This window comes from Oncorhynchus mykiss, chromosome 5, assembly GCF_057628025.1.
Source record: "Oncorhynchus mykiss isolate SJ-2025 chromosome 5, ASM5762802v1, whole genome shotgun sequence".
Taxonomy (NCBI): Eukaryota; Metazoa; Chordata; class Actinopteri; order Salmoniformes; family Salmonidae; genus Oncorhynchus; species Oncorhynchus mykiss.
Genome location: NC_143026.1, coordinates 23,453,599 through 23,466,107, shown reverse-complemented (window position 1 = coordinate 23,466,107; position 12,509 = coordinate 23,453,599). Strand labels below are relative to the sequence as shown.

Here is a 12,509-nt window from a genome sequence, read left to right as displayed (position 1 = left end):
CAACATGTCTCTGGACCTACTCACTGTCACAGTCATACTCGGGACCTAGTTTTGTCCCATGGAATAAATGTTGTGGATCTTAATGTTTTTCCTCATAATCCTGGACTATCGGACCACCATTTTATTACGTTTGCAATTGCAACAAATATTCTGCTCAGACCCCAACCAAGAAACATCAAAAGTCGTGCTATAAATTCACAGACAACACAAAGATTCCTTGATGTCCTTCCAGCCTCCCTCTGTCTACATAAATCAGTTAACCACCTAACTGAGGAACTCAATTTAACCTTGCGCAATACCCTAGATGCAGTTGCACCCCTAAAACCAATTCTCATAAGAAACAAGCTCCCTGGTATACAGAAAATACCCGAGCTCTGAAGCAAGCTTCCAGAAAATTGGAACGGAAATGGCGCCACACCAAACTGGAAGTCTTCCGACTAGCTTGGAAAGACAGTACCGTGCAGTATCGAAGAGCCCTCACTGCTGCTCGATCATCCTATTTTTCCAACTTAATTGAGGAAAATAAGAACAATCCGAAAATCCTTTATGATACTGTCGAAAAGCTAACTAAAAACAGCATTCCCCAAGAGAGGATGGCTTTCACTTCAGCAGTAATAAATTCATGAACTTCTTTGAGGAAAAGATCATGATTATTAGAAAGCAAATTATGGACTCCTCTTTAAATCTGCGTATTCCTTCAAAGCTCAGTTGTCCTGAGTCTGCACAACTCTGCCAGGACCTAGGATCAAGAGAGACACTCAAGTATTTTAGTACTATATCTCTTGACACAATGATGAAAATAATCATGGCCTCTAAACCTTCAAGCTGCATACTGGACCCTATTCCAACTAAACTGCTGAAAGAGCTGCTTCCTGTGCTTGGCCCTCCTATGTTGAACATAATAAATGGCTCTCTATCCACCGGATGTGTACCAAACTCACTAAAAGTGGCAGTAATAAAGCCTCTCTTGAAAAAGCCAAACCTTGAACCAGAAAATATAAAAAACTATCGGCCTATATCGAATCTTCCATTCCTCTCAAAAATTGTAGAAAAGGCTGTTGCGCAGCAACTCACTGCCTTCCTGAAGACAAACAGTGTATACGAAATGCTTCAGTCTGGTTTTAGACCCCTTCATAGCACTGAGACTGCACTTGTGAAAGTGGTACATTACCTTTTAATGGCATCAGACCGAGGCTTTGCATCTGTCCTCGTGCTCCTAGACCTTAGTGCTGCTTTTGATACCATCGATCACCACATTCTTTTGGAGAGATTGGAAACCCAAATTGGTCTACACGGACAAGTTCTGGCCTGGTTTAGATCTTATCTGTCTGAAAGATATCAGTTTGTCTCTGTGAATGGTTTGTCCTCTGACAAATCAACTGTACATTTCGGTGTTCCTCAAGGTTCCGTTTTAGGACCACTATTGTTTTCACTATATATTTTACCTCTTGGGGATGTCATTCAAAAACATAATGTTAACTTTCACTGCTATGCGGATGACACACAGCTGTACATTTCAATGAAACATGGTGAAGCCCCAAAATTGCCCTAGCTAGAAGCCTGTGTTTCAGACATAAGGAAGTGGATGGCTGCAAACTTTCTACTTTTAAACTCGGACAAAACAGAGATGCTTGTTCTAGGTCCCAAGAAACAAAGAGATCTTCTGTTGAATCTGACAATTAATCTTAATGGTTGTACAGTCGTCTCAAATAAAACTGTAAAGGACCGCGGCGTTACTCTGGACCCTGATCTCTCTTTTGACGAACATATCAAGACTGTTTCAAGGGCAGCTTTTTTCCATCTACGTAACATTGCAAAAGTCAGATACTTTCTGTCCAAAAATGATGCAGAAAAATGTACCCATGCTTTTGTTACTTCTAGGTTAGACTACTGCAATGCTCTACTTTCCGGCTACCCGGATAAAGCACTAAATAAACTTCAGTTAGTGCTAAATAAAAAAAAATATCATATTACTCCAGTGCTAGCCTCCCTACACTGGCTTCCTGTCAAGGCAAGGGCTGATTTCAAGGTTTTACTGCTAACCTACAAAGCATTACATGGGCTTGCGCCTACCTATCTTTCCGATTTGGTCCTGCTGTACATACCTACACGTACGCTACGGTCACAAGACACAGGCCTCCTAATTGTCCCTAGAATTTCTAAGCAAACAGCTGGAGGCAGGGCTTTCTCCTATAGAGCTTCATTTTTATGGAATGGTCTGCCTATCCATGTGAGAGACGCAAACTCGGTCTCAACCTTTAAGTCTTTACTGAAGACTCATCTCTTCTGTGGGTCATATGATTTAGTGTAGTCTGGCCCAGGAGTGGGAAGGTGAACGGAAAGGCACTGGAGCAACGAACCGCCCTTGCGGTCTCTGCCTGGCCGGTTCCCCTCTTTCCACTGGGATTCTCTGCCTCTAACCCTATTACAGGGGCTGAGTCACTGGCTTAATGGTGCTCTTTCATGCCGTCCCTAGGAGGGGTGCGTCACTTGAGTGGGTTGAGTCACTGATGTGATCTTCCTGTCTGGGTTGGCGCCCCCCCTGGGTTGTGCCGTGGTGGAGCTCTTTGTGGGCTATACTCAGCCTTGTCTCAGGATGATAAGTTGGTGTTTGAAAATATCCCTCTAGTGGTGTGGGGGCTGTGCTTTGGCAAAGTGGGTGGGGTTATATCCTTCCTGTTTGGCCCTGTCCGGGGGTATCATCGGATGGGGCCACAGTGTCTCCTGACCCCTCCTGTCTCAGCCTCCAGTATTTATGCTGCTGTAGATTGTGTCGGGGTGCTAGGGTCAGTTTGTTATATCTGGAGTACTTCTCCTGTCTTATCCGGTGTCCTGTGTGAATTTAAGTATGCTCTCTCTAATTCTCTCTCTCTCTCTCTCGGAGGACCTGAGCCCTAGGACCATGCCTCAGGACTACCTGCCATGATGACTCCTTGCTGTCCCCAGTCCACCTGGCTGTGCTGCTGCTCTAGTTTCAACTGTTCTGCCTGTGATTATTATAATTTTTTGACCATGCTGGTCATTTATGAACATTTGGACATCTTGGCCATGTTCTGTTATAATCTCCACCCGGCACAGCCAGAAGAGGACTGGCCACCCCTCATAGCCTGGTTCCTCTCTATATTTCTTCCTAGGTTTTGGACTTTCTAGGGAGTTTTTCCTAGCCACTGTGCTTCTACACCCGCATTGCTTGCTGTTTGGGGTTTTAGGCTGGGTTTCTGTACAGCACTTTGAGATATCAGCTGATGTACGAAGGGCTATATAAATACATTTGATTTGATGTACTTCCGGGCAAGGGCAGTCCATTTAAAAAGAATTCCTTCCTCCCTTGCCCTGCAAGTGTAAACTCGTCAGACGTCATCAGAAGTGCCCACTTAATTTGAGGCCTGAGGGGAGAGGGTGTGTGTTAAGTGTTTGGAATGCAGCCAGGGATAATCAGACAGAGAATCAGAGAGAGAGGGAATCAGAAAGAGGGTGGGAGAATCAGAAAGAGAGAGAGAGAGGGAATCAGAGAGAGAGAGAGAGAGAGAGAGAGAATCAGAGAGAGAGAGAGAGAGAGAGAGGGAATCAGAGAGAGAGAGAGAGAGAGAGAGAGAATCAGAGAGAGAGAGAGAGAGAGAGAGGGAATCAGAGAGAGAGAGAGAGAGAGGGAATCAGAGAGAGAGAAAGAATCAGAGAGAGAGAGAGAGAGAGGGAATCAGAAAGAGGGTGGGAGAATCAGAAAGAGGGAGAATCAGAAAGAGGGTGGGAGAATCAGAAAGAGGGCGGGAGAATCAGAAAGAGGGCGGGAGAATCAGAAAGAGGGCGGGAGAATCAGAAAGAGGGCGGGAGAATCAGAAAGAGGGCGGGAGAATCAGAAAGAGGGCGGGAGAATCAGAAAGAGGGAGGGAAGGATGAGGTGAGAGAAAAAGCAAGAATAAACAAATAAGCAGACCAAATCATATCCCGCTGTGTAAAATCCTCCAGTAGCTCTTCAAAAGACACTGTTCACACTCACTAACACACTGTATTCTGTTGTACCATGATGAACAGAGGGTTGGTTCAAACTCTCTTATTTACGGTGTGGAGAACAGCTCAGATTGGACACAGGTCAACAGACCTTCATCTGTTCAGAGTCAGACCACGGCCTCAATTCAATCAACTGCAGATTAAGGAACACTCGAGAGTTAACACTAGCTGTATCTTAGATGTTAAGCATGCTAGAACGGACACACCTAGCAAGTGGTTGTCTCACCTTGGGTTTGGCTTTAGACTTGGTCTCCTTCTTGTGTTCGGTGCCTGAGTCAGAGTCTGTGTGGGTGTCAGAGTCTGATTCTGAATCAGAATCAGAATCAGAGGAGCTCTCTTCTGCAGACGAACTGTTGGCTTCTTTAGCAATGTTCCCATTCTCATCCGAATCACTGACACAGGAACACGCACACACATAAACGAACACACATTGAGGAGAGAGAACACAAAAGGTTGTAAGAGTTGACCTCCAAATCACATTCCAACACTTTTCAATCTGTAACTGATAAAGGAGTGTTTAAAGATGATTTCACATGAGGAAATATAAGGAATAGGGCACCTTTAACATATCTTAAACTGAAGACTGTAATACATTAACTCGTGTTTCCTATAACCAAAACATGACTAAGTTTCAATACGAAGGGGAAAGTGTTATGCATCTATACATTCAAACACTTTCCATTCTGCACCACGTAGTGCAGTCTGCTGGAGCTCACACTCAAACTCTGTCAGAACAACCTAGATCAATCTGTTTTGGTTCGCCCACTTAATTTAATATCGCTTTGGCTAAAAAGTTATCCTCCTCCCTCCCTCCATCTCCCTCTCTCTTCAATTTGTCCTGATAATGAGTGTTTACTGGGGCTGCCTGGGATTTTCAGCTGTTAAATTAACGAGGAGAATTGTGACGGTAACTGGCTTTTTAACTTGGCCGATGATGAGAAGCCAGTATTAATTTGGCCTACAGATTTCATTTGTTTCGAACAGGAAAAAGCGATATAAATCAGAGTGGGCCTGATTAAGCCCTGCCTGGAATGACTGGGCTGTAATGAGGGCATTATGCTGGGTTTGTTGTGGAAGCACTGGGGTGAGCTGGGATAATTACTGTGTGTGTCGGTGTGTGTGTTTGCGAGAGAGAGAGATTGTGTGTGTGTGTGTGTGTGTGTGTGTGTGTGAAATCACTGGGGTGAGCTGCTCTAATTACACTCTAATGGAGGGAACAAGGTCAGCTGCCGGCCTGTCATACAGCGCGAGCAGGTAGGGTGTGTGTGTGTGTGTGTGTGTGTGTGCGAAAGAAAGAAAGAAAGCTGGGGTGAGTGAAATAGAACGTGTCAGGGACTAAATTTGCCAGTGTGTAACCGTGTGCGTGTGTGTGTATTCAGCAGTAATGACTCAGATCTCATTCATTGGTACCACCAGGCAGCTAAATGACCAATCCACAGTCATTATCTATCAGCCATGTAAATCTGGACCACTGCTGATGGAGCTCACAATAACTACATTCTAACTGCTCTGAACGTGTGTGTACAGTAGGTGTCATCGTATGTCTTCAACATGACCAGAGAGAATGTGTGAGAGAGAGCGAATGTGTGAGAGAGAGAGAGAGAGAGAATGTGAGAGAGAGAGAGAGAGAGAGAGGAGAGAGAGAGAGAAACAGATGGAGAATGACATTGATGCCACAGAGCACTGATCACGTTGCTGACTATGACCATGACTTCAGACAGCTGCACTGTTGTATGAGCGAACACAAACACACACACAAACACCTTGCCTAATTATCACGCTCAGCCTTCGATAAAACAGGTAAGACCTCAATAGATAAATTCAGCAAGAAGAGAAATGATAGACAAACAATACATATAGGTTCCAAACCAAGGACCTAGTCAGGGGAGTGGGCATGTTCCATGATAGTGTGGTACCTGTCTTTGGCTGTTGGTTTGACTGTCGTCTTCTGTAGTGGGGTCTTAGTTTTCCTCTCCTTCTTTTCAGAGTCAGATTCACTGGAACTCTTCTCTGATTGGCTGGAGGACTTGTCTGACTCCTCACTGCTCTGACTGCTGTTCTTCTGGACATGGCTCTCTGCATCGCTGCCTGACTCTGGACACACACGTTCATTTTGTAAGATGTGCAGTCTTACAGACAAAATGGATTGGACTGGCAATGCAAACACTCACAAGAGAACTTTATGTTACACATGTGGACACACACCTTCACTACTACTACTACTGCCATCCTCACTGCTACTGCTCCCTGATCCCTTCTCCTCCTCCTCCTCTCCTGAGTCAGAGTAGAACTTGTCATCTGATGATTTGGCAGGCTTGGATTTCCCAGTCTTCCCTAGAGATGGAGCCCACTCCTTCACCTGGCAACGGAACAGGAAGTGACGTCAGAGGAAGTGAGGTACAGTAGAGGAAGTAAAGTAAGAGAAGGGAGGAGAGTTGGGAGAACTGCAAACATATTGAAACGTAGCAAAAATGGATTTGTAGTTTGGGTGACAGAGTTGACCATGACCACCCTTGGTGTGGGGCCGGGGTGAGGTGAGCAGTAGAAGGAAAGATAGAATGATGGATCTTTACCGGCTCAATTACCTCCACATTCCTCACTGATTGGTCAGGAGCCACGGCGGGCCAATCAGAGAGCTCCAGGTAGCCACTGGCTTTGGTGTTGATGGTGTGGGACAGGGTTCCCAACTGGTAACGATCGCGGTCTGACAGAGAGAGGTAGAGAGAGGTAGAGGGAGACACAGGGGAGAGGAGAAGAGAAAACGATGGGGAGAGGGCAAGATAGAGGGAGGAGAAAGAAAAGAAAGAGGGATGGAGAAAGAGAGGAGAAAACGTGTCAAAGGAGAAACATTGGAGTTAGGGAGAGAGCAAGAGAAAATAAGGAAACAATGATTAACATTGGAGGGGGGAGAAGGGTTGAGAGGCAGGGGTCTCAATGTCACAGCAGTGCTCTCTCAATATGCAGGACAGAGAGTAAATGGCCTTAAACACTCTGAAATGTCACTGTATAAACACATACACAACTCTGTTTAATAAAGGGTCCAGGAGACCACAGGAGCACATACACGGCAGCGGGCAAACAGATTAAAAGGATTCTCCCTCCCTAATGGTGAATATAGGAGGTGTAATCAGTCCAAGTGCCTGGGGAGGTCTGCCTTCAAAACAGGCTTTCTCTAACTAAAAAGATGGAGAGAAAAAAGAGGCGTTAAAGTGTGAATATTAAGAATGACAGGAGCAGTTAACGTTTTCCATAAACATCTAGCAGACGCAGAGACCACCGCAGAATAATAATGTTTAGGAGGCTGCTTCTGTCTCTTATCTGGATTAAAGTCAAGTGTGTGTGTGTATATGTGTGTGTTCTCTGCATCTCAGAAAGGTTAGTATTAGCCAGGTAATTCATCCATCTCATTTGAGTCAGAGAGAGAGCCCTGACCCCAATGCCATTCAGAGAGACCCATACAATTCCCTATCTAGTGCGCTATTTAAAAGGTACCTTTGTAGGCAGACTCGAGGACAGGTGCTGGTTTGGGCGCCAGCAGAATGCGGTGGGCGTACTTGCTGAGCGCTCCGTTCTTGTCATTGGGCACAATGAGCTGGCGGATGAATCGCGTGCGGTCTCTGATGTCATAGTTCTGGTCATATTTCCCCAGGTTCAGAATGTACTGGGTCAACAGCTTAGTCTGGATGGAAGAAAGGAGGGAGAGTGGGGGGATGGAGGGAAGGGAGAGAAAGATATAGGGGACAGGGCAGGAAAAAGAGCAGGGGAAAGATGGAGGGATATGGGAAGATATTCAAGGAGATGGGAAGAAAACACACACACAAAAAAACACACAGCTCTGGGGCATCACACTAAATGTGCCCTCTGCTCCTCACTAGCTGTATGAGTGACAACCTCTCCCTGTACCAGGTGGGTTTATGGTCTGAGACGGGAAGTGCTTTCCTTACACTAACATATATTATTTAGAGAGGAATAAAAACAAGAGTTACTACCTGAACGGAAACATTACACCTCTCTCTCCACCCCCTCTCTGAAACATTACCAGGGGATACCGGTGTAATAATGTGCTCATTTGAGGCAGCGGCGGCAGCAGCAGCGTCTGCAGTGTGGTCATAATCCGAGCTTGGCAGCCATATTGCTTCCCATCTGATAGAATGGGCCTTCAGTTCTCATACGAGGGGAGGCAGGGAGATGGAAGAATGCGCTACATTGAAGCCTGCTCTTAACAAAGCATTTAGCTCTGAGGTTATGGTATAGGACTTCTGTTAGGCCCAGCAGGCTGAACCAAACCAGAATACTTAGGAAAGACACTGGCGAAACTATATTAGAAGCTAGTGCCTAAGTAGCCAAATAACTAGAATAACTGGAAGTCATCATAAGCGGAATTGACATGGTAATAACAGCTTAATAACATCTTATAGGCTACTGCACAGTTTAGCGTAGACTATGTATCTTTTACCTGTTTGGAGTTGGTGAGATAGAGTTTGGCAGCCAGGTTGACAGTCTGGAGCTTGACAATGTCCTCCTCGGAGGTGAAGCTCTTGGCCATCTTGCGGAGGACGTCAGGGGCGATCTTAGGGACCCTCTCACAATACTCTCCCATTAGCCACAGGATGCTGGCCCGCGCCATCGGCACCTGGAGACACAGAGGGGTTAGTCCTCACTGTACTCTCCCATCAGCCACAGGATGCTGGCCCACGCCATCAGCACCTTCGGCACGGGTTACTCTATGTTAAGATTGTGCACACAATTAAATGTTCCAACTCACACAAGCTCAGTCTCATGAAATACACACTCGGACACAGACACACAAATGTTCAAATAGTGGTAGACGTACAGTGATGTTGTCAAAGAGTTGGGCCATGTGTTTGATGATATCACTGTGCTGGGTGGGCTGGATCTGGAGCAGCTTCCTGATCACCACCACACTCTCCGCGACCACCGTCTCTGTAATGACTTCATACGGTTACATTTAAAACAATACCTACAAGAGGATTTCACACACATCAAACTTTAGAAAGACGCTGGACAAAGAACCAATCAGTCGATCAATCAATAAACCAATGGACTGGATCCCTCCCCCATACCGTCTCTGTTGGAGAGCAGCAGCACCAGTCCATTGAGGCAGGTGTCTGTGACCTCAGAGATGTTGGTGGCACACCTGCCTATGGCCTGGATGGTACCGGCAGCAAACTGCTTGTCCTGGCTCTTCACATAGGTCTGGAAAAACCAAAGCACAAGTTGGAGCCACTCACTGTAAAAGGCAATAAATACATGTGCCAGAGATGGGTAAAGGGTTTGAATGAGAGCGAGAAAGAAAGGAAAAGAAAGGAAAAGAGAGCGAGAAAGAAAGAAAAAGAAAGAGAAAAAATAGAACGAGGAGAGAAAAACTTACCTGGAACTCTCTAAGGATAGTGGAGATGTTGGCTTCGTTGGCCAGGCTGGTCAAGATCTCCAGCTGGGGAGTCGAGACAGATCTGATCACACACCTGAACTCATCTCACAGTTTACTTTTACATTAACTAGGTCATCATGAGGGCGCTTACCTTGAGTGATTTGATGTGAGTGGCATCTGTGGATCTCACATAAAAACTCTTCATGTAAGGTTCAAACATGCCCTAGTGAGACAACACCAAAACATACAGTTCAGAACATACAGTGTGCCAATACATGTATGCACGCTAAACTACAACTAAAAGGACCTACTACTACAGATGTAGGATCTTAATTTGACCTATCTAGTCACATCAAAATAATCCTGCAGCAACAGGATTTTAACGTTTAATCCATAATGTTGCTTGATTGGTGGTTAGGCTATTAGCTGGCCATATGTAGGTTACATGAAAAGTGCAATACTGTTAATATACAGTGCACTCAGACAGTATTCAGACCCCTTCTCCTTTTCCACATTTTGTTACAGCGTTATTCTATTTTCTTCCCTCATCAATCTACACACAATACTCCATAATGACATAGTGAAAACAGGTTTAGACATTTTTCAAAAAGATATTAAAAATAAAAAAAACAAATACCTAATAAGTATTCAGACACCTATGAGACTTGATAATTGAGCTCAGGTGCATGCTGTTTCCCTTGATCATCCTTGAGATGTTTCTAGAACTTGATTGGATTCGACCTGTTTTAAATTCAGTAGATTGGACATGATTTGGAAAGGCACACCTGTCTATATAAAGTCCCACAGTTGACAGTGCATGTCAGAGCAAAAACCAAGCCATGAAGTCGAAGGTATTGTCCGTAGAGCTCCGAGACAGGATTGTGTTGAGGTACAGATCTGGGGAAGGGTACCAAAAAATGTATGCAGCATTGAATGTCCCAAACAAACACAGTGGCCTCCATCATTCCTAAATGGAAGAAGTTTGGTACCACCAAGACTCTCCCTACAGCTGGCCACCTGGCCAAACTGAGCAATCGGGGGAGAAAGGCCTTGGTCAGGGAGGTGACCAAGAACCAGATGGTCACTCTGACAAACCTGGCACTATCGCTACGGTGAAGCATGGTGGTGGCAGCATTATGCTGTGGGAATGTTTTTCAGAAGCAGGGACTGGGAGACTAGTCAGGATTGTGGAAAAGATGAACGGAGCAAAGTATAGAGAGATCCTTGATGAAAACCTGCTCCAGAGCACTCAGGACCTCAGACTGGGGTGAAGGTTCACCCTCCAACAGGACAACAACCCTAAGCATACAGCCAAGACAACGCAGGAGTGGCTTCGGCACAAGTCTCTGAATGTTATTGAGAGGCCTAGCCAAAGCCCGGGCTTGATCGAACATCTCTGGAGACCTGAAAATAGCTGTGCAGCGATGCTCCCCATCCAACCTGACAGAGCTTGAGAGGATCTGCAGAGAAGAATGGGTGAAACTCCCCAAATACAGGTGTGTCAAGAAGACACAAGCCTGTAATCGCTGCCAAAGGTGCTTCAACAAAGTACTGAGTAAAGGGTCTGAATACTTATGTAAATGTGTTAGTTCAGTTTTTATTTCATACATTTCTAAAAAACAGTTTTTCCTTTGTCATTATGGGGTATTGTTTGAAGATTTATGAGGGGGGGGGGCTATTTAATCCATTCTAGAATAAGGCTGTAACATAACAAATTCTGGATCGGAATTCTTTCCGAACACACTGTAACCGTATGTTTTCAGTGAATTTATCTAAATCAAATCTCATCTACATTTCCTGCAGTAATCAAATTAAGACCCTACATCTGTAAGGGTGTCTGTCCTGACTAGGGATTTTAATGGTTAACCTTTAGTCAGTTAGCCACTGAAAATACATTTGACCAGTCATGCTTGGTATTTTGGTATTTATTAGGATCCCATTAGCTGTTGCGAAAGCAGCAGCTACTCATCCTGGGGTCCACACAAAACATGAAACATTACATAATACAGAACATTAATAGACAAGAACAGCTCAAGGACAGAATTGAATCAATTTAAAATTAGCACACGTATGCTACATGTCAATACATACAAACTATCTAGATCAAATAGGGGAGAGGCGTTGTGCCATGAGGTGTTGCTTTATCTGTTTTTTTAAACCATGTTTGCTGTTCATTTGAGAAATATGAGATGGAAGGGAGTTCCATGCAATAATATCTCTATATAATAGTGTACGCTTTCTTGAATTTGTTCTGGATTTTTGGGACTGTGAAAAGACATGGTGGCATGTATGGTGGGGTAAGTGTGTGTGTCAGAGCTGTGTGTAAGTTGACTATGCAAACAATTTGGAATTTTCAACACAATGTTTCTTAATAAAATAAGTGATGCAGCCAGTCTCTCTTTAACAGTCTATAGGTTAATTTGCATAATTTTGTGGAATTAAATTGTGTCAGAATTTAACAAAATCATCAGTCAAAACAGGAACAGTGTCTGGGTCAATCGGAATTATTATTTTGCAGACATTTGTAATGTAAGGTGGGTTTATAGAGTCAGAAAGTAGCTTTCTCATGTCAACTATATGGCCAAAGATTTGTATAACTAAACCGATATGGCTGTCTCGGCTGAGCCGCAAGCAAGCCAGAGACTCGTTGCTAGGCAACTCACAGATGCAGGCTGCAGGCAGCAGTGGGAGAGAGAGGAGCAGCATGAAGCAGCCAACAACAGCAGCTAGGCTAGCAACCAAAAAAGTTTCATAGTCTTTCTCTCCTATCCTACTGGTTTTCATATCAACTTTCGTTTGTTGTCCAGAAGCCAAAGGCACAATCCTAGTCATATTAACAACCCAGCCTAGTTGTTGCATATTTACATTTGCTCTCTTTCTAAGTTTCGAACCGAGATGTTAATCTCTGTCACATGAAATGGATTGCATCAGGTGTCTTTTAGAACACCGTCTTCCTGCTAATTGCATATATTGAAAATGATCTATTCCATTCTCTACTTCACTACAGTAGTTGCATGTTCAATAATGAGAGGACAGGCTTGCTAGTGTCACAAGTTTTTTTAAACTCTTAATGAAAAATGGCTGTTCCTTCCATGCAGTATTTTTTGTT

At 44.4% G+C, this 12,509-nt stretch overlaps 1 protein-coding gene across 8 annotated transcripts in view; it reads right to left on the bottom strand.

The window, feature by feature from the left end:
• Positions 1–12,509, bottom strand: part of ap3b1a (adaptor related protein complex 3 subunit beta 1a) — an 87,025-nt gene that overhangs the window by 33,341 nt on the left and 41,175 nt on the right. For 4 of the 8 annotated variants that reach the window (XM_090234212.1, XM_090234215.1, XM_090234208.1 and 1 more), the window contains exons 11-20: positions 9,552–9,623; positions 9,401–9,463; positions 9,093–9,225; positions 8,843–8,952; positions 8,465–8,641; positions 7,501–7,687; positions 6,582–6,712; positions 6,214–6,367; positions 5,925–6,102; positions 4,235–4,400 (exon numbers count right to left, since the gene is read on the bottom strand). In XM_090234212.1, the coding sequence (XP_090090338.1) occupies positions 4,235–4,400; positions 5,925–6,102; positions 6,214–6,367; positions 6,582–6,712; positions 7,501–7,687; positions 8,465–8,641; positions 8,843–8,952; positions 9,093–9,225; positions 9,401–9,463; positions 9,552–9,623 (1,371 nt within the window). The remainder of the gene's footprint in view (positions 1–4,234; positions 4,401–5,924; positions 6,103–6,213; positions 6,368–6,581; positions 6,713–7,500; positions 7,688–8,464; positions 8,642–8,842; positions 8,953–9,092; positions 9,226–9,400; positions 9,464–9,551; positions 9,624–12,509) is intronic. The other 4 variants (XM_090234213.1, XM_090234216.1, XM_090234209.1 and 1 more) reach the window with 1 other exon arrangement.